The following is a 27,570-nucleotide window of genomic DNA, read 5'->3' as shown; positions in this document are numbered from 1 at the left end:
ACAAATTTTTTCTGATAGAAAAAGAGAAATACTGCTGGAATAATAACTGTTAAAATGTTTTATTTAAGTTATAAATAAAGTAAAAGTACTCTTTATAAGAATTGTATAACTCTTTTTTATATGAAATAATTATTGAAATTAAGTTAAGCTTAATTTTTAATATAATATAAAAATTTATACTTTATATATTGAATCATTTTTAAATGTCTAATCTTATTTGACCATTATTATTTTTAAAAAATTGAGTCTAACTTAATTTAAAAGTCAACTCATAGATGATTAAATATTTATAGACCGTATAACATTCGAATGAATAATTGTGTTTTCTTTTTACTTGAGACATCATAGACAAATAGATTATTTAAGTTTGTAATCCAATTTGAGGAAAAAAAAGAAAAGAGACTTGTAGCCTAATGTCTATCTTTCACTCTTAAAAACAAATTATAACATTAAAAAAAAAAGCACAAATCTAGATTTAAAAAAAATTAAGTTGACATTATAAATAAGTAAGCCATTCAAGCTTGTAGTTTAAGATCTCATTCAAAATTTCAAGATCTGTTCAATTTTATTTCTAAATACAGTTTTTTTCTTTTTAAAAATAAAAAATAATAAAATTTTGTTTGTCAATCTAAGGTTTTACAAATTATTTTTAAAAATATTTAATTTTCAGTTATTAAAACCAAAAATCAAGAATATGCAATCAGGTGTTTTGTTTTGTTTTCCCATTTCTATTTCTAAAATTTGGAAATTTCAAAGAATTTATTTTTTATTGTCATCACTCATCAGTGTTATAAATTAAAGGGAAAAAAAAAAGTCAAATGTTATAGTTATTGAAACATTTTTGAGATTTAGCACGCACTCAAACTTTGCTACGCATGACTCTTGGCGATAATGGGAGCAAGACATACCCATGTCATTTCTTTAAGAAAAAATTTCACAATTTTTAATGTTTTTCTTAATTATTAAATATCTTGTATATTATTGAGATGATAATTATATATTCTTTCATTTGATACTTAATAAAAATATTTAAAAATTTAACAAATATTTTTCTAAGACCAATATTAACTAATATTTTTCAAGAGTAAAAAGGTTTAAAGACATGCTAATTAATGTCTTAAAAAATTTACTAAAAAATGTAAAAATATATTTATTTTAATACATTTTTCTGCATTACAAAATTATTTTAAATGAAAAAATATTATTATTATTATTTTTTAATCAAGTAGCTTTTATTAATACAAAATATAATGTATATTTTCAATTTTCAATACGTTTTAAGGGAGTTAATAAACAATTGTTTGATCAATAAAATAAATAAATAGTGTATAGTTTAGAAAAGAAGTTTATATTTTGTAATTTTCACAATTTATTAAACTACAAGTATAAATTGTAAGTATGACTTCATAAATAAGAATATTTTTATATCAATATTAATTATATTTTAATATTTTAATAATTTTAAATTCAATATAAAAAATTTAAGTTAATAAAAAATGTTAAAATCAATTATATATATTTGATTTAAAATACTAAATTAAAAAAAAATCAAACAGTTTAATTTTTTAGTTTTTAAAAATAAATAAAATTTATTTTTAACTTAAAAATAAATTTGAAAACTAAATTAATAAACAAAATTTATTTTTAATTTTTAAAATAATTTTAAAATATAATATTTAAAAATTAAAATTAAATACATAAATAAAGTAATTTAACTCATGTTTTGTACTATTTTTTAGTAGAAGGTATGAGTGTTTTAATCTTGTGTGGTTTTTTGTTTTACATTTTTCATGGACTCGAGTTATATGGGTCAACTGCTTAGCAAAAGGCTAATTATGGGTAGCATGGCAGACTTCTTTTAACGAGGGAGCATGAATAAATAAAACTTGGGAGGATCATGCCTAGTGAAGGCAGATAACCCCCTATACTCAGCCGGCTCTCCACCTTGATTATGCACCATGGCTTCCAGATTTTAAGTCATGCGTTCCATGAGGTCAGTAGTGCCTCTAGCTCCTCTATCTCTACCAGACATAATCAATCTAGCTACAACAAGTCAGCAATCACATTCTAGCATATTAGATCAATTTATACATTATAATTTAGGCAAACAAAACGATCAACACTTATCTTGGATGCTTCAACCCGATACCTCAGTTTGGTTTGGATGAACTGCTCTGATACCAAAATTGTAACACCTTAAATTTAATTTTAATTAAATAATAATTTCACAAATTGGGTAACTAAATTTTTCATAAAAGATTTCGAAATAAGTGAAGGGTTACAAATTAATATCAAATAACTGCTACAGGACTAGTTCAATTACAACAATTTCAAAATAAAATCTAAGTCCTCTAGCAGTCCATCCGTCCCTTCACTGAGTCGGGTATTGATTGTCTTGATTATCTGAAAAATGAATGTAAGAGTGAGTACTCTACACTACCCAAAACACACATTTAACATAGAGTCTCACCTCCAGAACCTTCCCAATACATTCAACAAACACAATCACAGGCAGCAATTCACATCCATAAGTACAAAACACAAATCTATGCATACGCATACCAGCCAGACTCACTATAGTACTGTGATCACAGATTTATACCATGAATGGTCGCCGGTTACCCCCATCTCATGGATACTACTTGGGCAGTCACGGGTCGCTCCGCAAAGATAGTAGTTAGAGGTTTAGTCAAGAAGAGAGAGTGTGGCCCGTGGTGCACCTGTTCCGCAGTTGGTGTCACCACCACTCCCTCTTCCCCAAGGTATTTCTACCGTCCTTATCTTCTACATCCCCAGTGTATCGCTGAACCATTCACAACACATTACAATGACACTAACACGTCCATTCACACATGCAATAGTCATGCTTACACACGGCACACAGCCCACATGACACTCAAATACACGGCACTAGGCCCACATTTATCCACAATATCATTAATTCACCAATCAATGACATTCCATCACACACAATCACCCTCACGGGGTATAATTATTCTATCACACATCACATTGCCTATCAATTTCCATCAAACACACAATTTCTATTTTCTATCTCAGACACATTGTAATAATCATCAAAACACACAAGAACTACAATACATTGAGATAGGGTAGAGTCCCTCCTTACCTTGAATTGAAGACCCACACTCGAATTTAACCACGGACGTGCTCCCTACACAGATTGCGGCCTAAAACACATGGAAGAACTTTATGAGAACCCAAGGAAACCCAGAAACAGAGAAAAGGGGATGAGAACCGAAACCCTAACCATTAAAACTTACTTCCAAGCGTTCCCTACATGGATTCAACCTTCAATCAAGCTCTCGAACGACTTTGGAGGCAATTAATCGATGGAATAAGGCTCTGGGAACGAGAGGATCAAAGAAATTTTGAAGGGAGAAGGAGAAATAACTCTCCCCGAACCCTAACCCCCTTTAAATCCTTTTTTGGTCACGATACTCTCGCTACAATGAGATATTCTGCATGGAGACATCGTTGCAGCGACACGCTCTCTCGCTACAGCAAAAAAATCAGAGAAAACTGCACTCTGGTTTCTGCAGAATCTCGCTACAGTGAGACCCTCTCGCTATAGCGAGACTGCACCCAGAATTGCACCCCAAACTGTCGTTTTATCGGTACAGCGAGAATGCGACAGTTCTGATCTTTCCTCCCAGGGCCCTCTCGCTGCAGCGAGAACAACCCAATATTTCGCTCTGTACTTAGGCACTTAGCCCATTTCAGTCCAACCAGTTATGCATACACACACACACACACACACACACATATATATATATATATACACACATACATATTCACAACATATATCTAAAAAATATACACATGAATATACATTTAGATTTATATAAATACAATAAATAATATTACCGAAATTCGGAACGTTACATAACACTGTCGGGGGATTGTAGAATTTGAAGAGCTACTTGCCCCAGTCATTCTAGCAACTCGGGTATGTTTGCGTGCCCCGTCAGCACCAGTCGCCCCAGCTGACTGGGAGTGCTTCCTTTTCGCCTTCTTTGTCCTTGCCCTTGTCCTTACGCTTTTTCGGCTGGCCCTTAGGGAGGACAAGGTCTCGGGGAGGAAAGTGATGCTCGGTTACCTCTGGGACATTGTTGAGTTGGGGATGACGATGCTCTTCAGTCGATACGTTACCTGGAGTCTGCCTTCTTAAACTGTGATGGTAGGTCGACATATTTATGCCTTTTTGAGCCATTAAACCTACAACAAAAACAAAGATTCAAATCACTACAACTTGATTAAAAAACTAAACTATAAAAATGAAGCATACCATCCATATCCAATCGGGGATGAGGGGACTTTAGCAAAAGGATGAGGGCTTAGACAGAAAGCTCTCGGGAAAGAGACTTCAAGTACTTCAGGGCTAACAACTCTTCAACCGACAACAAGTTCTCCGAGAAAATGTCATAACGACGAGGTACCCGGGTCCAATAGAAAGGGAAAAGCAGGTTATTTTCGCTATCCAAAAAGTATTTCCTACATATAGGTTGCACAGTTACTTTGAAGTAACCAGTCTTAAAACCCTTAAAAGAGAAAATATAAGGTTTGAAAAGCGGCAATTCTGGTTGCCTAATTAAAGATACCCATCTTGCTAAGTCTGAAAGACGAGTACAAAAAAAATGAAGAAACAAACCTACACTAGGCTCTATGTAATGAAATTTACAAAGAATTCTAAAGGCTTGTATAGCTGTCCACCCATTCAGATGGAGTTGTGTCGGCACTACATTTAGAACCCTCAGTGTACTCCCATTTGGAAGTCGTCAAAGGGTAGCCTTATACCTAATTCCCTAAACATATATTCATATACAAAGAAGGTGTCCGCCATCCCGACACCTCCTAAAAATATTAAGTCAGGATTGTTGGACCCATCCCCTCGGCAGGTATCGACAACGATGGGGTACGACTCTGAAGATTCCCATAGTGATATATCACAATGATCTACAAACGACTGGAGACTCCTATTATTTTGGAAACGTGAGAAGTGGGCGGCTACTTCACCATGAACTTACTCATATTTCGGTGTGGTAGAAGGTGGGAAAACTGGTATTTCTCTAGGGAGGCTTGCATTAGGTAGCGATTTGACAGAATCCAAGTCCTCGGAATTACCAGACGGCTCGACATTACTATTACACTCTCTCAATCCCTCACCGCCCAACCCATTCGATCCTGGAGACATCTCCCTGCCCTTATCGGTTTCCCCAACACCCTGAACCTCATATGTAGTCTGCCTCGAACTATCCGACAGCGAGTCTTCCCATTCAATGGAGTCAGCCATGATATAAATCTAAACAGTAGAAGAAAGGACAACTATGCGTACCTTACAAGCTGTCGGCAAAAAGAAAACTTCTAAAAAGTATACCCCTCGGCCTAGAGGTTGTAAACAAGACAGAAAATACTCTCTTGGTTTGGAGCAAAAGGGACAAAGGGAAGCCTGAACCACCATATATTTATAAAACCTAGAGCCGGAAAAATGGGCTGGCCCGATGGATTTGGCCCAAAAAACCCGTTAAATGGGCGAGTTTGAGCTCTAAAAAATAAGGTCCGAAATTATCTTGGGCCATTTTGGCCCGATCCGAATAAGCCCAGTACTCAATAGGGCTTTAACCGGGTTGACCCATGCAGGTTCGGGTAGCCCGTATATATATATATATATATATATATATATATATATATATATATATATATATATTGAGATTAAACCTTGAGTTTTAAGGAGTTTGAAAGGGAATATATTTTAGTTTCAAAACCTTAAAATTACAAGTCTAAATTATATACTTTTGCACCGCTACAAAAACAATAAAAAAAAAGAAACCAGTGGCCTTTTACAACTTAAAAAAAAATAGTATAATACAAAAATTGGACATAAAAAAGAGTGGTCTATTAAGTTCTTTCTAAAATAACTTAACATGGTATGTTACAAATATTAAAAATAGTAATAAAAACAATGATTTGTTGTTATAAAAACAGTAAAAAAAAATGACATGTTACAAAAATAAGAAAAAGAAAAAAAATTATTTGAGTTGTCGGGTCAGCCCGCAGAAGCCCGTAGCCCGCATAGGATAAGGCTTGGGCAGTAAAAATATAAGTCCATTTTTATCTTGGGCTAATTACGCTCGACCCGTTTGAGCCCGCTACCTGTATTGGGCCAGGCCAGGCCGGACTGCTCGTTTTGACTGCTCTAATAAAACCAGAGGTGTCGGACATACGAAGGGTCACATCACTTCCTAATCATCAGATCTTTCTCAGATCGACGGATCCAATCTAGCACCCTTTCGTTTCAGAGGCACAAAAATCGGGGAAACCCTAACAAAAAATATCTCTGACACCTTAAAGTGCCAAAATCATTATTCATGGGAAAATGGGCCAAAACCAAGGCAGAGTTAGCAAGCCCATTTGCCCATCTCTGAACATATATTTGGTTTGTACCTCCTCAGCCTATTTATCTCTTCATTAGATCGAATACCCCTTCGATTTTCTCACCTTTTCACCACAACCGAACACCCCCTTGACTCTTAAACCGAATACCCCTCGACCCACTTACCTCTTCATTAAAGCCGAGTACCCCCTTCATACTCGTATTTCTTGACCGAAACAGAAAACTCGTTTATCTATATGTTATGGGTAAATATCTTTTTAAGCCCTTGCATCGTACCTCTTCGGGCTTGGGAGCTAGTGTACCAGATAAGACACTATCTGGTCTTACCTACAGAAAAGGGGAACCGAGTACCCCCTCGATCGTATAAGGTAATTAACCTAATTAAGGGTAATAATCAAATTATTATCTACTATCAAAGGGTCAAAACCAAGACAGACTTAACAAACCCATTAGCCCATAATACTTCCTATAAGAGGAAGGTAAGAGGTACAGGTAAATGGTTGACTTTTAATTATTAAATAGTATTTGCTGCTTAGAACCGAAACCTGACTTCAGTATCGGAGTGTCTTTTGCAAGTACCCTTCCCACGTCAGCAACGTACGGAAGGACGTCATCATACCTAGGCAGAGGTCAGAAGATTAGTGTTTCCCGAATAGGAACACTTAGCTTTAATTCATATCATATTTTATATAACAGTTGTAATTAATATCATATTTTAAAGATTAAAAAATATTAACATCTTTTTTAATTAAACTATTAATTTTATTATTTACTAGTATAAAATTACCTATAACATTCAATTATCAATTATGAAGGGTATCAATGATTTAGCATAAAACAAATGGCATAGCCTGCAAATAATTGTGATGGACATTAAAAACTTAAAAAGGCTTGGGTTGGGTGGGTTGTGCAACTGGTTTTGATATTAATTTGGCATCATATGATTAAAGCAAGTTATCGTTTCCTTAAATTGATAACTTCATATTTTATGCCATGAAGGCATACATGGTATTTGCCAGATTAATTTTATCTTGATTTATTACAAGTAACTTCATCCATTAAGTGGTGTACATGGGAGCCATCGTTACTAACAATATGAAATGCTTCAAACTATCAATCATCTTTAGCAACTTATTTTGTTAACTTCATGGCTAAACTAGATTAAAGATAACCCTTTTCCTTGCAGCATTCAATTGCATCCTGAAACATGTCCTCAAGGCTATACTTGAACTTAAAACCAGCATCCACCAGTTTCTTGGAGGTTAAATGTGGTAACTTGGCACCATTAATTTCCTTCAGCTCCCTAGAGGAAGAAACCAAATTAAATATCAATTAAACAATGAGATCAGGGTGATTATATATACTTGTATATTTAACATAGCATTTGCATGGTGAAGGACAATGTAACTCACTCTACTGTTGGAATTTGATATTCTGGGTATTTGGCTGAAAGAAGTTCAGAAATCTCTTCAATAGGTACAATGAATGATGAGCAATTATATCTCCCTTTTGGATTAGGATGCTCAAGAAGGAATATATGTGCTCTAGCCACATCATCCACATGCACCATATGGAAACGAGTGACACCAATTTCTTCCTTTTTACCTGCACCATCAATTTCTTTTTACTAACATAGAGTAAAGGTAATTTCTTTATAAAAAAAAATGTATTACTTGACTATTAGTTTTTAAGACAGTAAGTGTCATTTACTTATAATTTTAATTTTATAATTTTTTATTTATCATCTGACTTTTCCATATATCGTTTATTTTATTCTTTTCTTGCATTTTCAATTGCATTAAATGAGAATTTACTGGATAAAATATCATAATTGACCCTTAAATCAAACACAGCATGGGAACAAAAGGAAAAAAAAAAGAGAGAGGAAGAAACAGAGTAGAACAAGGTGAAGAGTTTATACCTAAGACCAAAATCAGAGCTCTTTCAACAGAATCAGGAAGCTTGGGACAAATGAAGCGACCAACAACAAAAGGAGCTATGAGAGAAACAACCTCCAACCCATGTTGCTCTCCAAACTCAAGCAATGCCTTCTCAGTCAACACCTTTGAAACCGCATAAGACCAACCAAATGGCTTCACAGTCCTAAGCAAATCTACATCGCTCCAAACACTCTCATCCACTACATCTTTTTGTGTGCCACTAAATGAAACGGTGGAAGCACTAGAAGTGTAAACCACCCTTTTCACAGTCTTTGACTTGAGACATGCTCTCAAAATGCCTAATGCCCCATCAACGGTTCTTTTGGTCACTGTTTCCTCTGCCTCGCTCACTGCAAAATCAATAGGAGTAGCCGTGTGGAACACCCCAACACACCCTTCTACTGCTTCACCAAAACTTTCTGGGTTGCTAAGATCAGCATTGAAGATTTTTAGCTTTTCTGATGCCCCAGGTAGATTTGTCAGAAAACTAACATCTCTCTTACGTCCTGTTAATGTCACAGTAGACAAAAAATGTAACCTTGTTTAACATTAATTGCTATGCATATGAAATTTTGCACTAGCATCAATAAATTATATTTACATTGTAAGTAACTTTATATAAAGTATTAGCATTATTTTTCAATTAAATTGATAATTTATAAGATAAAACTCAACATTAAAGATGAACAGATATTATTTAAGTAAGACTAGAACCATATTAATGGTATTTATAAAGCTAGAGATAAAATTTGTACTTAATTTACCTGGATCAGATCTAATGGTGGTATTAACAGCATATCCATCTTGAAGGAGTCTCTTGATGATCCATGAAGCAAGAAAACCTGTACCTCCAGTGACACAAACTCTACCTTTCCCCTCTGCCATTTGATCACTCTTCCTGTGGCAGTGTTTGATGTCCTCAACTTCTATTTCGTTTGTTCTGCTGGTTGTTGTGTGTATAAATAAATAATCAAAACGGTCAACACACACAACGTTGGTTGGTTGCTTTTGCTATCACCCGAGCTCACATTTTAGTATTGCTGTTGGACTCTTCTTTCAGTCAATTATTCCGTCTTTGAATGGATTTTACCATCAAGAAAACTTAGTCACACTGTTATAAGTACTTGTAACATTATTTTTTGATTGAACTTAATATTTTATTTTAACATTAATACAATAAAAATTTACATTACAAATTAATGTATACTATTAAAATAAAATTTTAGTTTTTATTGTTCGGTCTATGACAATTAGTTTGAGATAAGAATAGTTTGAATTGAACTTAAGAAAAAAAATATCTAAGACAAAAAACTTCTAGAAGATGAGTCATTTTGACATCAAATGTTAAATAATTTAACATAACTAGAGATGATATAAAATAATTTAACAATAAAATTAATTAATTTTACATTTTATAAAAATATTAAATAATATAAATATTTAACTCAAAATTAAAAGTTATTTTAAAATTTATATAAATATTTTATACATTTCATCTCTACCATTTTAATACTACTAAAAAAAATTAAAGAAACTAACTTAACAAGCATTAACTTTTTTTAGCAATGTTATATATCAAAATTAATTCATAAATAAATGTAATTATAGAGATATAATATATTTGAACCTCAAAAAGTGTTATAAAAATATTATTAACATATTTTTATTATATCTTAACATATTTTTAATAGACATTTATTTATGATTTTTGATTAACTTTAAATAAAAGTAATGGCGAGAGAGATTTTTATTTTACGACTTTTCTCTCCATTTATATAAAATATTATATTAAATAATGAAAGTCAAATTTGTACAACTCCCAAAGAGTAGCTGGTTGATGTGAACTTTCAAACTTAGAATAAAATATTTGATATTTTGTAGGCTGCCACAAATCCATTGAATTGGAAAGCTTATGAAATTCCAAAAAAAAAATGGTTGGAATCGCGAGTTCTTTCTTTTGTTTTTGGTCAACAGGAACGAGTTCAACTAACACGTGTGGCAACCTACTGAATTGCATTTTTGTTTCGTAATTGGAGCAAATTAATACACTTAGTTAAAATTACCACACATAAATACTTTATCACTTAATAAAACTTCGTTAATGGCAAGCATAATTGTGAATATAAGAATCATAACCAAATTTTTTTAATTTTTTAGAGACAAAAATGTATTTATTTATTTTATCATGTTTGTTTAATGACGTATATGGGCATTAGCCAGGTGAGCAATACCACATCCTTAGTTAACAATAGATAATTAATGGTGAGGTTTACATTTACACACATTAACAAAAGACTAAACTTAGATTAAAAAAAATTATTAGCCACCAAAATTAAATTTTGATAATTTTATACGAAGAAAGGAGATGCTGGAATTCCCTGGTTATGGTTAACACTGCATCATCCATGATTGAGAATTGCCAATTTTTCAATGATTCAGGATGAAGCTTCTAATGCCCAAAAAAATTCCAATTTCCATCCAATTCTCCATAAACCCTAGATTCACCCACCCAACGTCCACCACCCCTGTCGGTACCCACAGGGAAAGCCTACCACGCAGGCAAAAGAGAAAATTTTATTTGCCTCAACAATTAGGGTACAACAGAGATTTTCATTTTTTTTTCATTGGAAGAAATTCATGATTCTCCTAGTTTCGCCACTAGTGGCTATGGTTGTGTTTTAGGATCACCACCAAGTGTGCAAAGGAGCAATCTTTTGATGCTAGTTTGTGGTGGGGTTCCTCTACTTTTTTCTCTTGAGCATGCATAGATTCGGAATTACCATGGCTTGGAACGTATTCAAGCTCTGTATTGCATTACGAGGATTGGGCTCGATCATGATACTATTGGTTTTTGGGATTGTGGGTGTTACCTATTACGCTATTGTGTTGACTAATTATGGACCTTCTTTGTATAACGGTGGTCTTGATTCTCTTACAGCCTTTGTGGTGTTGATCTTGTTTCATTGTTTGGTAAGCTTCAAATTTCTATTTGTTTTTCACAAAAGAGTTCACAATAACTTTCTTATAGCTAATTTGGGGGAGGGGGTTGTGAATTTGTGTTTTTGATCATTGGGTTTGAATTTGACTTGTGATTTTTTGAAATTGTGAGCTTTTCTTTAAATAAAATTCAAGGGAAAAGGTTTGCCAATCTTTTAAAGAGCTATGGATCATAATAACTTTTTTAAAGTTTTTGGAGTATGATGTTTTGTTTTACCTCGACTTGGAGCGCTTATCATTCAGCATTCTGTCGATTTGGAAATGTAGCTTCCTTGAGAAAGAAACCTTTAGATATTTAATTTAAAGAAAAATCAACAAACTCTTTGAAATTTGCTTTTCGTGATTAGTCTATTAATTTATTAAAAAGTAAAAATACTTACATTTCAAATGAATTGCTTTTTAAAAATTTGCTTTCGGTTTTTAAAAAATTTAATTATGAAGAGTGTGTTCAAAAGATTTCATGATTTTTAATATGGGAACAAATAAATGATTATAATAATTTCATATTTCTTTATGATTGTGCAGTTGGTTATGTTATTGTGGAGTTACTTTACGGTTGTGTTTACGGACCCTGGGATTGTACCTCCTAACTGGAAGCCTATTGTTGATGAGGAAATAGGAGAAGATGATCCATTAAATGGGTTAGAATTAAGCAATGTGCAATATGGCACTTCATATAAACGAAATCGATATTGTCGAAAGTGCAATCATCCCAAGCCAGCTCGATGTCATCATTGTTCAATTTGTGAGTTTGGGTACACAACTTTCCATTTTATGTTGTTATATTGAAACAAAGTGAGGATAAGTTTGACCTTTATTGGTTTGATATCAGGTGAACGTTGTGTGCTAAAGATGGACCACCATTGTGTCTGGGTAGTTAACTGTGTTGGGGCCTTAAATTATAAGTATTTCCTCCTTTTCTTGGTATGGGCACCTCAATTTGAAAATTTTTATGTTAACTTATTAGTGATCATGTGACTTAAATAGTTTTCATAACATCTTCCATGTCCAAAATTGCTTTTCATACCCCCCACAAATTTTGAAATGGCTTTTTATCCATTCATGTCTTGATTGGATCTATAATACTGAATGAGTATCTGCAAACTTTTCTTTTTTTCCTTTGATTATTTCATTTACAATATGTTAACAACCTTTATTGTTTGTTCTCTTTGTTGTTTATTGGTAATAACTTAATTACGCGAATCTCTACACTTCACTATAGTATAGAAAAAAATTGGTTTGATTCCATTTATCCCTTGTAGAATCCTTAGGACTTAGGAGTCGCAATATTCCATCTCATCACCATTATCACCTCTTTCACTTCTTAAACATTTTCAACTTCATCTTGTTTAAATGGCGGTTGTTCTTTGTTCTTTTGCCTTTCATGTTGCTCATTTTCACAAAGATTCAAATTTATAGTAACTTTATTAATTAACAGATTTTTGGGAACTTATGATTAGTATAAATCATATAAATGACAAGTCTTTATAATTAACAGTTTACCATTAGTGTTTAACATGAACAGTTGTGAATTTGTTGCATTTTTTGTACCTGTCACATCAAAATATAGTGATTATTTAATGTAATTTTAAATCTTATTGCAGTTTTACACTTTCCTTGAGACCACTCTTGTGACTATATCATTACTACCACATTTCAAAACATTCTTTACTGATGGAGAAATTCTTGGAACACCTGCCACTCTTGCCACAACTTTTGTTGCATTTGGTTAGGTCCTGAATCCTGGTTTCTAATTTTAGTTGTCGGTTCCATATTTGATTTTTTATAACACTATTGTATTTGTTGCAGTTTTGAATCTGGCCTTTTCCTTGAGTGTCTTAGGATTTCTTGTCTTTCACATATCATTGGTAGCTTCTAATACAACCACTATTGAGGTAAACTTTGTACTCTAGCTTTCCCCATTTTTTTAACTTAAGAAATCACTTTATCTAAAAATGAAAGAACCTATGAATTCTATTTGTCCCTTATATGTGTTTTTTTTTCCCACATAAATAAACTGTTTTGGTCTTAGTTAAATGATAGTATGTAGCTGCATTGAAATTGTGAAATCTTTGATAATACATGCATGAACTAGCCATTCTGATAAAGGGGCGAATTTCTTTGGGTGTGTATGCATGTGTACTGTGTGTTGTGAAAATATTAGTGTATTCTTTGTAATGCTTTTCTTGTCCTAATAAGAGGATAGCTTATGTATTGTTGGTACTAATGAAATTTTCTTCGTTCTGATGAGAAGGCATACGAGAAGAAAGCTGCCCAAAAATGGCATTATGACCTTGGTTATAGAAAAAATTTTAAACAGGTTTGTGCATGTTACTATGTTGGTATATATTGTTTTTATTCTTTTCTTGTTAGATATTTTTTTTGGTTGGTATTAGATCTACTACATTCAAATTCTTTAAAAAATTATGGGAACACACCTATTATCTGGTGTATTAACAACTCAAGAACTAAATCTACCTCATCAAAGTAATCAAGCAAAAATATTATGGCATTATCAATAAAATTGAATCTAAAACTCATGAAATTAGTCATAAATGATTGCAGTTACATTTGTTGGAAACAAATAGTAAAACTCTATCACTCTAATCTAAAAGGAGAATGCTAACACTCGTTAACTATTTGTTATACTGAGAAAACAAAAATCTTCAATTCTTGACTTCTTTAAGTAATTAAAAGTATTTAATAAAATATATTAAATACTTTTGACTAGACCCTAATTCTTATTTTATTGCAGTTCAAGAAGCACAGTTTGTAAAACATCTAGCCAATTGTAAAACATATGATTTTCTTTAAGTGACAAATGTATATTATTGCAGAAGCTAATTTAGGCTCTAAAGAGTGGAAGTCATTATGTTGGGTGCCATTTATTTCATTGAAAATGGAATATAATGACATTTCCCTGTGCCATGAACTAGGTTTGGCATAACTGATTTGTCACCCTTGTTCCCTCGTTAAGTAGTTTCACACTCAAACCAGTGTACCACTGATGTTGCAATCAAAATTGACATGGATTATGGCAAATCACTTTTAGACTACGATGCCATTAGATTAAAATTTTTATATTTATTTGAACATCAATACAAATATTCATTTATTTGTGTGTTTATGTTTTCAAAAGCATCAAATTATTATTATTATTATTATTATTATTATTTCTGTAGTGATTACTGTAATTGTGGTTATGCGTACAAAATATAGAAATATTTTTACTCATTTTGTATAGGAAATTAACTTTGGAACAAAAATTTAGATTGGGCTGCCAATGGGTATTGGGTGAATAAATAGGCTTGTGATATGCCCTTGACCTTGTATCTAAGCAACTTTCCCTTACCCAAACTTTTCATACATAAAAAAAAAAAAAAATCAAAGTGGGTTTGGCTTCATGCAACCATACAACTTAGACCTTAATCCCTGATTGAGTTAATGACCATAGCACCATTGTTTGAGTTCCTGAGATATTTTAGATTGTGCATTATTAATTTGACCCAACTGCTTCTAGAACTGATAAAAACAATTGGTAGAACATCCCGAATTGATAAACATAGGTCAAGTTGATAGTTTGAGTAAATAAAGTTTAATTGGAGATGATAAATTTGAACATTCACTGCAATAAGAAATGTTGCTTTAGGAATAGAAGTTGTCGATATTTTTTTTTATTCTAATGCAAATAATAGAACACATCTATATTTTGTTTCACTTTGGTGTATATGTTAGAATAGCAATGTGTTTTCTCCACATTGCCAAAGAAACTATCATGCTGATGCTTTCTTGTTCCCATCTCTACCAGTAAGAGTAAATTGAATGTAGAATAAAGAAGGGGGCAGAGAGAGCTAGAGAGAGATTTTTAAAAGGTCTTTTTACACCAAGGAAAATCATGTTCTCTCTGGAGCTTTTCTTAGGTGTAGAATGGTAAAATATATGCATATGTATTTATTGACCTTGCATTAATCTTCAGTATCTCAAGTGCTTTGTTTGTGTGAAGCTAAGGAGTTTTGGAATACCAAGATGGGAAAATCGAAATAATTAAAGTTGCAAAGCTTGAAACTTCAAAAAAATAAAGTTAAACTTTCATTGCACTTATGCCTTTACATTTCTTAATAAAGGTGCTTTCTCCTATAATCTTAGCAGATGAAGGAAGTGTTTTGTCCACATGACATATGATTCTACATTTTATGCTTAGCTAATTATATTCATTTTGATTTTCTATAATTCCTTGTACATGATTCTTGGGGTTTTCTCATTTCATCATTGTTGAACAAGTTAGAAACTCAAAGCTTATACGTTATGATTTATGTTACTGTGGTATCAGGTTTTTGGTATGGACAAGAGATATTGGTTCATCCCTGCTTATTCAGAAGATGATAAACGAAGGATGCCAGTTCTTCAGGGCCTTGAGTTTCCATTAAAACATGACCTGGACGCCCAAGGTTGAGAGTTAGCATTGCCACATCAAGAGAAATTGCTTTTACCTTTGTGTAACACAAAACATGAAGCATCCAAAGCTCTTTTGATCTCTAAAAGAATCTATAGTAATTTAAGATCCTAGCAACAATTGATTTGCACAAGTAACTTGGTATGATTAGTGTCATTGTTGCTATTAGTGCATTTTTGGTGAAATGTTAATTTTGGAAAAAAAAATCACTTTTTTTATTTTATTTTAAGTTTTATCAGTAAGCTGAAAAAGAGTGATTATTTTTTTCAAAATAGGAAGAACCAAGCATACATTTAAGGTGTTCAAATTCCTGATGGTGTTATCTCAGTAAGGCATAAGAAATGCATGATAATGAATTTTCACGTTCAAAATTTTTCCCTTTAATATTTACACAAGAATGTAACTTAGAGTGACTGTTAACTGAAGTTTTGCAATCAACTGTTCCTTGCATAGATGATGTTAAATTGTAATGTGACTTTTACTTTCTTATAAGTATATGCAATTCACATTCTTTTACCAATGTGTAACCTTTCTTAAGATTTCTCTATCACTCTAAAAGAATCACGCCTTTCATTACAAAGAGAATGTAAACTATATTCATGCAGTGGAATTTATAAAATAAATAAAACTTCTTTAAAGTTAAAAATAACTTATTATCTTAAATTTTAAAAAAGTTAAACGAAAAAATTTTATGAAAAAATAAAGAAAGAAAAGTTATTTTTAATTTATAAAAAAATATTTTTTATACTAATCTTTTTCTTCTTTTTAAAATTTATTCAAACTAAACATTAATCACATAACATAATTATATATGATGTGACAATTTTGCCTTCCTTTACTGGGTATGATTATTAATCCATTTGTTAAAGTAATGGTAATTCAGAGGAAAAGAAAATTGCATCTTATCGACCTACTTAACGGAATTCTCATAATAATTATAATTATATTTATACATTTACATAGTACTTGTATTTTTCTCCTGTTTTTCTATTACATTGTCTATCAGAATTTTTGCTTTCTCCCTTTTTATTTTTACTTCTATCTCTCACTTCTCTATATTTCATAATCTTCAAAGATGGGTGTATGACTAACCTTAGTTTAAAAATGATTCATAATAGATAATGTATATTTACTAACCTTATAGGACTGTTCAAATCAATTTGAGATTTTGAGATAATCTGCACCACTCTTTCCTTCTCCCTGTAGCCCTTTACATGAGAATACAAACCAAATTAATGATATTATTTTTTTAAAAGCTGTAATGGTTTTATCCCTTTTATATTTTCTCTCTAGATTCACAATTTGGAGGAGGTTGTGTCTTCATTGATGATGAACAAAACAAAGCAACCGGGTTAAAAAGATGCCCAACCAAATCTACACTAAGAGCTATAGTTGTCATTACTACTTTTAAGAAATGTGAGTAATTAATTTCACTTTTTTTAATATCACCTACAAATCTTTCTTATGGTCATGAATTGATTTGATTTGAATAGCTATTAGGGTATAAATGGTCAAGGGCATGTGATAGTTATAATCATGCCTTAATATAGGGAAGCGTATGGTCTGTCCTGCATTTTATTTAAGTTAGGCTTTATTATTCAATTTGGCAAACAAAAGGGCTAATGATAGCTTTTTAATAATACAATTCATGCCCTGAATATAACTAAAACAGTTCCACTATTAATACTCGAATTAAATTTTGTTAAATATACTCTATTATCAATTAAAACAATAGTCCATCATCAATGAATTGCTGCATTTTATTTAAGTTAGGCTTACTTATTAAGCAAATTACGTTAACTTAAAAAACTATAAAGCTAAAGGGTCATACTTTATGACATGTATCAACAACAATAATTGTAAACTAACTTTTGTTTTTTTATTGTAACTTATTGTCTACCTTTAAAAAGATAATTTATCTTATTATATTATTTATTATTTTTAAAGTTTATTCTTTAAATTAAACACAAAAAATATATAATTAAAAGTACACTAGATAAAAGGTTAATCTCAAATTAATTTATACTAACAAATTTATAACCATTAACAAATTTAGTGATATGATAATTCCACAAACAAAATTATACATACATGTTTTGGATTAGATTCAAAACCCAATTGAATCTTAAATACAATTTAATTTTTTATTTTTAATTTAATTTTATAATTTACCTTAGATTCATCTATTACCATGATCATACACCTAATGATAGTTATTTCCACTTGCAAGTTTACATACTATAGCTGGGACTATATAACCCCTTAGCCCGCCATTTGATCCATGGTTTTAATATTCACTCCCAAGGATCGTAGGGCTGGGACCCGAGGCTACGGTGTAGCACAGAGAAGGAAGCATGTAGAGGAACAGAAGAAAAGGAAAAAATACCGCTGAACTAACTTCCTCAGTCGGCGGTTGATGATATAAATAAAATTTTGAAAATCTAAAATCATTATTGGAATCCAATAGGACAACGAATATATCAAAATTAATTTTCAAAAACAATTTGAACCAATGCGATTGCGGATATATCAAAAAGATAAATAAAAAATTAAAAAGCGAGAAGCAGAGTGAGATAGATAGAGAGAGAGAGAGAGAGAGAAGGAAGAGGGAAAAAGATGAAGAGCGGTGCGGTGGGTGGTGGAGGTGGTGGTATGGGCGCGGTGCCTTCGTACGGAGTTCCGGCGAAACGACGGTGGAGAGGGTTCGTAATTGCGGTGCTTGGTCTCGTCATTCTCTCCATGCTCGTCCCTCTCGTCTTCTTGCTCGGTCTCCATAACGGTTTCCACTCTTCCGGTACTCTCTTGATCTCGCCAAGATCTGTTTCCTCTTTATTACAACATTGCCATTCCCTTCTCTCACATTCTCTCTTCGCTATAGATCCACGTCAATTTCACCTCTCTTCTCTCACACTCAACTAATCGAAACATGAGATTGTGCTTTAGATCTAACATTCTCATACTCTCTGCACACAATTGCATTGCATCGCTGAATCTTCACTTGTTTCTAATCAACGAATCGAGTTTCTTTTTTATTGTCTATTATATCACTTTAAGCTCGAAGCAGTGTTGTTGTCTGTGAAAGATCTGTGTGCTTATTTTGTTTTTTGACAGAGAAAAAATAGTAATGATGCTAGTGAGAAATTACGTGTTTACGAGGAGAAGTTAAATGCACGTATAATTGGAGTGCAAAAATCTCACAGGACGTACACATTATATTTAATTGCTCGATTTTTTATTTATATTTTAAAGTTGTGAGTTCAATTACGGATAAAGTAATTTATAGCATGTTTGGAACTGCGTTTGAGTATGCTTTAAAATCACGTTAATATATTGGTTACAACTAGTAGTTTTGGAGTAAACATGGATCAGTGACCGATCAAACGTGCACATAGTTTATTCAATTTTTACGTGAAGAACCTACGTTTCACTTTTTTCTTTTTATTTGCAAATAACGATGTTCTATTTGTAATTATATATCTGTAGTGTAGTGAAATTCCAAACTTCATATATATGTACATGCAGTGATTTTTTTCTCTGCCCCCAAAATATTGTGTGCCTTATCTTCATATCTTTTGCTTATTTCTAACTCTTGGACTCCATTTATGGTTGTGTTTTTGCAGGATATGTGTATGAACAGAGAAATTCTCCTTCGGTAGGCATTCAGTAAAATGTATCTGTGGACCTGTTACAAATTTTCTGGTTAAGTTTATTCTTGTTGATGTCGCTGTGTTTTCTTTTTCCTCCTGTTGCTTCTTTTATTTTCCAAATCAGAATCAGAAAGGTCTTGAAAGTTATGACAGACATGATGTTGGCCATAACGAGAATCAGTCAGAGGTACCATGGTTTACCCCTTCCCTAGCTAGTTTAAGCTGTACATTTTGTTATAGCATTCTTCTGTGGAATGTTGTTGTTGGACATAGTAACCTCACGTCACGTCCCCATTTTTTAAATAGTCAATTGGGTGTATATACTTTTCAAATTTTTATTGGTATGTGCAAGTATTGATGGTATATTGTCAAAGTGAAGGAAAATGGGTTTGCAATTAATTCATTTAATAGCATATCAGTAATAAAGTCTGAAATTTTTACGAATAGCTGATACATGACCCTGATAAAACTTTTAACACAAACATCCAAAAAATTAAATTTTATTTCCCAAAATCCCGAATTGATGTTGTCTCTTTTGTAAATTTCTTTTGCAGGGAGAACAATCAAGTCATGTGAAGGAACTAATTACAAAGTTTGAACCTACTCTTCCAAAGGTTCTCTGCATAGTACTCTGGTGGTTAATTTTGTACTTCTTGTTTGATAAAATCTTTTATCAATAAATTGCTTATTCTCTCATATCTTTTAATTGTGGGATGAAAATGTATTTTTTAGTCTTGCCTAGTGTAACTTTAAAAAAAAAAAACTTGACATAATATTTGGTTGAAGGGGAGGGGAGGGATGTTTCTTGTTTAGTTCAGGAATTTGGAGGGGAAGGGAGGGAGGGTCAAAATCCTTCCCGACAATTTTTGCCTCCCATCCAATATTGGGGGGATTTGAAGGGAATGGAAAATGCTTAAATATTGTAAACTGCACTGACTATGTTATCCTTAGTAAAGCTTAATTTGTCTATTTTAAAGATATAATAGTAAACTATTTTATTTTTCATCCATTAAAATCCCTCCCCCCTCCCTTCCTTTCAACCAGACTGTGAGAGTAAATCATGCTTCAGTAATTGTCATCATTATAAGGATTTTAGTTCCATGTCAATCTTAATATTTCATCCATATAAGTTGTTGAGGATTTGGTTTTTATTGTAGTAATATAAATTTATTAGAAATAAAAATAGGGAAAAGTACAGGTAAAAGAAGTATAAGATATCTCAAAAACAGAAAAAAAAATGTGAGAGAACAAGAGAATATAAAAACAATGCATCAAAGCTACTCAAGTTCTAAGCATGTTTGAAATGGAAGCTAAGGAGAATACCAAGTATGCAATCCTATCCCATAGTTGAGAGGTATAGACATAATCCTATCCGAACTATATGCACTAAAGGACTGCAAATCACCTCTTCTATTTTGCAGAAGCCTTTGTACCTGACCAATTGAAATTGTTCCAGAGTAGGAGACACCCAATGCTAACCAAAATCCCAAAATAAATGCTCCTTAAAAAGTGGCCAGTGGCCATCTTACAATGCGAGAACTGGTGCACAAAAGTATAGGTTTAATGATTTTATTTTTTAAGCATGCCATACAGCAATTGAGTTGTAGTTATTTGCTACAATTATATTTAAAATTTTGTGTCTTCTTCAACTCCCACCTTTTTCTTTTTGTAGTATTTTCAACTGTCAAGTTAGTTTTCTTTATTGAATGAGACATGGACTAGTATTTCTGTCTTTTATGTAGTATATGATATCTTTAGTGATTTGCATGGTGACACTTCATTATTAGTGATTTAAGGCAGTGAATTTAAGATTTTTCCATAGCTGGAACCATGAGCATTAGTGCAGCTGCCTTTCTATTTTTATAATTATTTAACAATGAAGATTAACCTCTTACACTGTGAAGTTTGTCTTTTGAGCATGATCAAGTAATACAGAATATTATAAAATATTATTAGTTGCATATTATTATCCTGAAGACATAGACCTTAGTTGTAGTTTTAATTAGTTTATATAATAGTATAAATGGTAATACTAGTACTAGTAGTATGCATAATTGAGGATACATCATAATTATGATTGAATTAATGTCAGGCTTTCCTTAATTTATGAGATTCAGTTTTATAAGAATTTAAATTTTATCTGGTGTCTTTGTTGTCAGGTTAAAGGATTTAGTGTGACAGAATTCAGGATTACCTAGATGTTGAGGCATTGTAATTTTGGGTTTCCAAAGAATTAGAAGATTAATTACTAAATTTAGTTCCTTGCTTCCTCTAGTTTCCTTCAATTTTCTAAACTCCTTGCTCCACTGTAACATGACTCATTTATTCCTGGATTACGATTCTTTTGTATCATTGGGCTGTGAATGTGCTGATTTGTCTATAATTATTAGGAAGAAAGATTAGAAAAATCAAGGATAAGAATCCACCTTGCAAATGGAACTTAAGGGGGCTGGGGGACATTGCATCGTATGTATCTAAAATGTGCAATATCATTGATTATCAACAATAATTTTATGTCAGGATGTTCTCAAGAACTATGCTCAAGGAGGCAAGAATGACACCATCAATAGGGGTGCCAATGACGATAAACAAAGAGGTGGTTCTACTGATTCAATGTCATGTATTCACATCCCATGATACCTTGTATCTCATTTTCATCTTTTTGGTTTTTTTAATTTTAAATGATTTTCAGGTTCTAAGTTGCCACCTGATGGTGTTCTGCAATCACCTCCAACTTCAAATGTATGCGTTTAATACTCTAATTTGTTGAAAATTTTGTTGAACACAGTAATTAAACAATTGTCCCAAATAGTTCAATTCATAAGATCTACTTGGACCTCCAATTTATCCTAATAATCTGAATAAGCACAAATCTAGTATCTATTGTAACTATAGCAATCCTAATCCAACAATATTCACAACTTACTAAGAACTAACATAATATAGACAAAGTCATACTCTCTGAATCTATACTTCAATTTTCAATCACAAAGGGACATAAATCTATACTCTCTGAATATGATCTTCAATTTTCTTTGCCTGCACTAGAGTAATATGCAGTGTTTGTGTATTGGATTGGATAGTAACTTTACAAATCAATTCTGGAAAAGGGCTGGACTGGGTTTTGCAGCAGTTATGGATAAAAAGAACCAAAAGAAAATTTAAATTGAGATCAGAAAGACATAATGGCTATACAAGAGAGATGTATTTTGCACAATGGAAGGGGGGACACTGGGTCATGATGGAAACTGGCAAGTAGTGCTATTAGCCATGTTGAAAATTGAAATGCAGTCATTTCAATGATTGCTCAGAATAGTTCAATTCATGACACTGATTTAGACTCCTTAATTTAAGCTAACTACTAATGCCATACAACAACTAGTACAAGCCTAGCCTAATAACACTCAGGCTGAGTGTTATAACATAAATTATACAACTTAACTCTGCATTACACTCAAGCAAAATTCTTTACAAGCTAGATTATATATTAACATTCATGTAACTACTTGAACTAATTAAATTCTGTAACAGAATCCAAGAAGTGGTCATGTTGAAAAAATCACCAGCCCTAAAACAAGCTCTGCTGATGAAAGTGGAAAGTCTTGCGAGCTAACATTTGGTAGTTATTGCCTGTGGCAACAAGAACATAGAGAAGAAATGAAAGATGCTATGATTAAGAAGTTGAAAGACCAACTATTTGTGGCTAGAGCTTATTATCCTAGCATTGCAAAACTCCCAGCACAAGATAAATTGTCTCGCCAACTGAAACAGAATATACAAGAGCTGGAGCACATGCTTAGCGAATCTACTACAGATGCTGATCTTCCACCACTGTAAGCAGATATTTTCACATGATTTTTCCTTATTTTTATAGTTTTACTTGTTTGAGTTGCATTCTGCTTGAGCTGTTAGTGGAATATGATAGTTGCAATTGGGCATAAATCACATGATTTCACCTTCAATCAAGTGATCTTATATATATATATATATATATAGGGGGCATTTCAAGTGAGAGAGTTTGTTATTGAGAGGTGAGAGACATTAATAATGGTCACTTTTTTCTCTCTCTTGCCAATTATTTGATCCAATGGCCATTATTAATGCTTCTCACCTCTCATAATACAAACTCCTCTCACTTGAAATGCCTCCTATATATATATATATATATGCTTACAAAACCTAGTGGGATAAGGCTTTTGTTGTTGCTGCTGTATATCTGCTCACAGATCAGGCTTTTTAGTTTTCTTGAATCCAGCTGATTTTCACTTGTCCAGACAGTCCATAAAGTAGTTCAATTGTCTGCAACTTCTGTTCTACTTTGATACACCTTTTAGCTCCGTTTATGGTTCCCTAGACAATTGTTGGGCTAATATGTTATTCTCCAAAAGTGTAGCCTTATCTTTATTTTCTGTCTCAAATTTGTTCTGTCTTTGGGTTTAATATGTCATTTCATTTGTTTTACCTCGAACCCAAAGCTATTACTTCGATTCTTGCCTTTCAAGATTGTCATGAACCAACTCTCTCAAAAGCTTAAGCTTTTATATGTTAGCACTTGGTCAAGGAGGTTCTGATATCATTTCATGAACCAACCCCCCCAAAAGCATAATAAGCTCTTAGGTGTAAGCGTGTGAATTTCTCTTAATAAGGATTGACCACACCTGTGTTTTCTCTCTTTTTCTACATTCAAATGCTATAAGTTAATGAGAAATTTTACTTGGTAGTCTATATTATTTTACAGGGTTGAGAATAATTCAAAGAAGATGGAAATTGCAATAAACAGAGCAAAATCAGTCACTGTGGATTGCAACAATGTTGACAAGAAATTGAGACAATTAGTTGATTTGACCGAGGATGAAGCCAACTTCCACATGAAACAGAGTGCATTCTTGTATAAACTTAATGTTCAGACAATGCCAAAGAGTCTTCACTGCCTGTCACTGAAACTAACTGTAGAATATTTCAAATCTTCCCATGATGGGGAAAAGGCCGATGAAGAAAAATATATTGATCCCTCATTGCATCATTTTGTTATTTTCTCTAATAATGTGCTTGCAGCTTCAGTAGTTATCAACTCCACTGTTTCTCATGCAAAAGTATGTCATGTTTCTAGTGATTCACCAGTGAATTGATAGAGGTTGAATTTTAGCAGTTGTACTAATAACTTCACTGATTGCTGCATAATGTTTCAGGAAAGTTCAACTCAGGTTTTTCATGTGTTGACTGATGGGCAAAATTATTATGCAATGAAGCTCTGGTTCTTAAGGAACAATTATAAGGAAGCTACTGTTCAAGTGTTGAATGTTGAGCAACTTGAGCTGGACAGCCAAAAGGGAAATCCATTGCATCTATCCTTGCCTGAGGAGTTCCGTGTTTCATTTCATGGTTATGATAATCCATCCACGGACCAGATTAGAACAGAATACCTTTCAATTTTTTCTGATTCGCACTATTTACTTCCTGATATATTCAGCAATTTGAGGAAAGTTGTGATTCTGGATGATGACGTTGTTATTCAGCAGGACTTGTCTGCCCTGTGGAACATAGACATGGGAGACAAAGTTAATGGTGCAGTGCAATTCTGCTCGGTAAAGCTGGGTCAGCTGAAAAGTTATCTGGGTGAGGATGGTTTCAATCATAATTCCTGTGCTTGGATGTCAGGGTTGAACATAATTGACCTGGTGAGGTGGAGAGAGCTCAGTCTTACTCAAACTTACAAAAGATTAATAAAAGAGGTAAGTTCGTTCACTAGAATTGCAATACAATATTTTCAGAAAACACTATTTGTTGGAATTAACAGCATTGAAATACTCTTGTTGAATGTAGTAGTAGTAATAGGACTGTCAAATTGGGCTGAGCTCAATGGAATGCTCCAAATAACCCAATAAAATTAGTGACTTGGGCTAACAAAGTTGACATATAAACTTATTTTGGCCAAACCTAATGCAAGCTGACCCGAATTCGCATAGCCTAATTTGATCCAACTCTCAAATCTAAAATTGCCAAAATTAACCATTAACTACTCGAATTAAGTTTTTCTTTTTGAAATTTAGTGAAATGTCATTTTAAAACGTTTATCTATTTTATGACTCACATTTTCAAATCTCTGCAAGTGGATTAAGTGATAATTTGAAAAATGACATTTTAAGCTCTAATAATAAGAATAAAGTAAGGAAATGTGAGCTTGGAGGCAGCCTGAATAGCTCGCTGCCTGCTTAGCTGAACTTGGCTAACAATTTATTAATCTGAATCGAAATTTGGCCCAAATGGGCTGGGTCAGTCCCAATTAATAAGTTCAATTGTGGTTAGGAATGGTTAGTCACTCATTATTCTTGTAAACTAATACATGTAAACATCTCGTCTACGAGTACACCTCATTAGAGTGGTATCCAAGTCGAGTAAATCATTCATTAATCACTTTCTGAAGCCTTAGTTTATTCTTTAATACTGTTAATTGGACTTGGATTTATTATTTGGCCTCACTCTCACTGTTGATTTTGTTCTTTTTGTTTTTCCTTTAATTGTGGGGAGATTTTTGAGGAAGGGAGCAGAACAAGTCTTTTACATTTTGATAGCTCATATGCTGCTAGATCTGTAGCAAATATATAATTACCTAAAGAATTCTGTTAATTTGTATGCTGCATTGTCTTTAATGATTTGTATCAATTGATATAGGTTGTATATTCTGGGTATTTACATTTTCTGATTTTGTTTATTTCCTTATATGTAGTTGCGCATGCAAAAAAGATCTATTAAAGATATTGCCTGGCGTGCAAGCTTGCTTGCCTTTGAGAATAAAATATATCCACTCGATGAGTCGTGGATTGTGTCTGGACTAGGTTATGATTATACAATTGATACTCAGCTCACTAAGACAGCTTCGGTGCTACACTACAATGGGAAAATGAAACCTTGGCTTGATCTGGGAATTCCGAAGTATAAAAGCTATTGGAAGAAGTTTATGAACAAAGAAGATCAGCTCTTAAGTGAATGCAATGTAAATTCATAATAAGTTATGGTCCCTGTGTAAGCTTGCATGTTTTGGGAATTGTAGGGGTGAGCTCTTAAGAAACAAGAGGATGCCTGTGCTATGGGTGCTCATTTTTCCGATCTAGTTTCGAAGGGGTTTTTGTTAAGTAAGTGATAGTGGTGATGAGCTTAACACACCAGTTATAAAATTAATCAGTCAATAAGGAACCTGGGAACTTCCCTGCATTTCTGGTAAAAGGATCAAGAAGTCTGAGTACCCTCACAGTTTTCAGATAGCTAATTGGCGTTGAGGTTTTCCCACTGTGCTGGTGGGCACTACGAAGATTTATACATGAGCAAGGCAGTGATCCATGAAAAGAAAAATATAAAGACAGTGCAATTGTTTGTTTCAAGAAATTTTTATCCTACATGATGTAAATTATTCTTAGCTGAGAAACAGGTAGAGCTATTCCTGGTAGTTTTTTTTATTATTCATAATTTGCTCAAAGTTTGTTCTTGATTGATGACAAGAATGTTGTCCAACAGCTCTATAAAAGAAAAAGTAACAATTTTGTCCTCTAGTAATAGTTTACTGTAACTATTCTTTTCAATTCATTATTGTATACCCTATCACTTAAACATGCTTTTCATGGCGAGTAGGAGACAAGATCGGAGTGTGGTATTTTGCTCTCTGGATGTATGCTGAGGCAATGGAATTGGGATTATGTAGATTTACAGAAACTGTAGACAAGCTCCGTGAAATATGCTTGGCTATTTAGCCAAAAGAATAAATTTTATATCTATATATATATATATATATGTTGAAGTGTAATTTAATATAAATGATTGAAAGGAGTGATTGAGAAATGCACCTGACGCAGTTCGTCTAGAAGTGTAGAAGACCACGATCTTAGGCTTATAAATAGAGTGGAGTCTCTGCTAAGTGGTAACTGATTACTCGAATCTTTGTATAAAACCAACTATTTGGAAGTCTTTTAATATGGAATGTAAGGCTTTATTTAAGAGTTTGACGGGAAAGGGAATAAAAAATTATAAAGTAAGCTAGGAGGAAAGAGAGTAATAAAAAAATTTCCTAAATTGAAAAGAATTTGAAATATAGACTTATTAGGAGAATTTATAAAATCTATTGAA

General features: G+C 32.8%; 3 protein-coding genes across 5 annotated transcripts; 2 read left to right on the top strand and 1 right to left on the bottom strand.

The window, feature by feature from the left end:
- Window positions 1–7,317: 7,317 nt before the first annotated feature.
- LOC113866729 (vestitone reductase-like) lies at window positions 7,318–9,284 on the bottom strand. Of its 2 annotated transcripts, none has more exons than XM_027501535.1 (4): window positions 9,120–9,284; window positions 8,337–8,861; window positions 7,828–8,035; window positions 7,318–7,718 (listed from the first exon to the last, which is right to left on the bottom strand). In XM_027501535.1, the coding sequence occupies exons 1-4, from the start codon at window positions 9,238–9,240 to the stop codon at window positions 7,577–7,579; spliced, it is 996 nt and encodes a 331-aa protein (XP_027357336.1). In that variant the 5' UTR covers window positions 9,241–9,284; the 3' UTR covers window positions 7,318–7,576. The 2 variants fall into 2 exon arrangements, with proteins under 2 accessions (XP_027357336.1, XP_027357343.1); XM_027501542.1 differs by having other exon boundaries at window positions 7,828–8,020; window positions 9,120–9,282.
- A 1,677-nt stretch (window positions 9,285–10,961) lies between these two features.
- LOC113852297 (probable protein S-acyltransferase 14) lies at window positions 10,962–15,805 on the top strand. Its single transcript, XM_027482532.1, has 7 exons — window positions 10,962–11,325; window positions 11,878–12,097; window positions 12,185–12,276; window positions 12,957–13,080; window positions 13,162–13,247; window positions 13,607–13,672; window positions 15,683–15,805. Exons 1-7 carry the CDS (start codon window positions 11,116–11,118, stop codon window positions 15,803–15,805), a joined length of 921 nt encoding a protein of 306 aa, XP_027338333.1. The 5' UTR covers window positions 10,962–11,115.
- Window positions 15,806–18,375: 2,570 nt separating this feature from the next.
- Window positions 18,376–26,996, top strand: LOC113873765 (probable galacturonosyltransferase 7). 2 transcript variants are annotated; one of them, XM_027512073.1, is made up of 10 exons: window positions 18,376–18,599; window positions 19,426–19,457; window positions 19,577–19,639; window positions 20,007–20,066; window positions 21,973–22,048; window positions 22,145–22,194; window positions 22,984–23,285; window positions 24,191–24,545; window positions 24,642–25,184; window positions 26,180–26,996. In XM_027512073.1, the coding sequence occupies exons 1-10, from the start codon at window positions 18,422–18,424 to the stop codon at window positions 26,456–26,458; spliced, it is 1,938 nt and encodes a 645-aa protein (XP_027367874.1). In that variant the 5' UTR covers window positions 18,376–18,421; the 3' UTR covers window positions 26,459–26,996. The 2 variants fall into 2 exon arrangements, with proteins under 2 accessions (XP_027367874.1, XP_027367882.1); XM_027512081.1 differs by having other exon boundaries at window positions 18,382–18,599; window positions 22,145–22,200; window positions 26,180–26,943.
- Window positions 26,997–27,570: the final 574 nt, after the last annotated feature.

Source organism: Abrus precatorius, unplaced genomic scaffold (assembly GCF_003935025.1).
Source record: "Abrus precatorius isolate BTA unplaced genomic scaffold, Abrus_2018 Scaffold10, whole genome shotgun sequence".
NCBI classification, from domain to species: Eukaryota; Viridiplantae; Streptophyta; class Magnoliopsida; order Fabales; family Fabaceae; genus Abrus; species Abrus precatorius.
This window is presented reverse-complemented; position numbering and strand designations above follow the sequence as displayed.

Excerpts from the sequence above, each read along its gene's own strand:
- LOC113873765 (XM_027512081.1), top strand. The coding sequence starts at position 18,422 with ATGAAGAGCGGTGCGGTGGGTGGTGGAGGTGGTGGTATGGGCGCGGTG. Across the intron at positions 18,600-19,425 it reads TAACGGTTTCCACTCTTCCG|GATATGTGTATGAACAGAGA; the intron begins GTACTCTCTTGA and ends GTGTTTTTGCAG. Across the intron at positions 19,458-19,576 it reads AACAGAGAAATTCTCCTTCG|AATCAGAAAGGTCTTGAAAG; the intron begins GTAGGCATTCAG and ends TTTCCAAATCAG.
- LOC113852297 (XM_027482532.1), top strand. The coding sequence starts at position 11,116 with ATGCATAGATTCGGAATTACCATGGCTTGGAACGTATTCAAGCTCTGT. Across the intron at positions 11,326-11,877 it reads TGATCTTGTTTCATTGTTTG|TTGGTTATGTTATTGTGGAG; the intron begins GTAAGCTTCAAA and ends ATGATTGTGCAG. Across the intron at positions 13,248-13,606 it reads CTAATACAACCACTATTGAG|GCATACGAGAAGAAAGCTGC; the intron begins GTAAACTTTGTA and ends TCTGATGAGAAG.
- LOC113866729 (XM_027501535.1), bottom strand. The coding sequence starts at position 9,240 with ATGGCAGAGGGGAAAGGTAGAGTTTGTGTCACTGGAGGTACAGGTTTT. Across the intron at positions 8,862-9,119 it reads CACCATTAGATCTGATCCAG|GACGTAAGAGAGATGTTAGT; the intron begins GTAAATTAAGTA and ends TGACATTAACAG. Across the intron at positions 8,036-8,336 it reads AGCTCTGATTTTGGTCTTAG|AAATTGATGGTGCAGGTAAA; the intron begins GTATAAACTCTT and ends GTTAGTAAAAAG.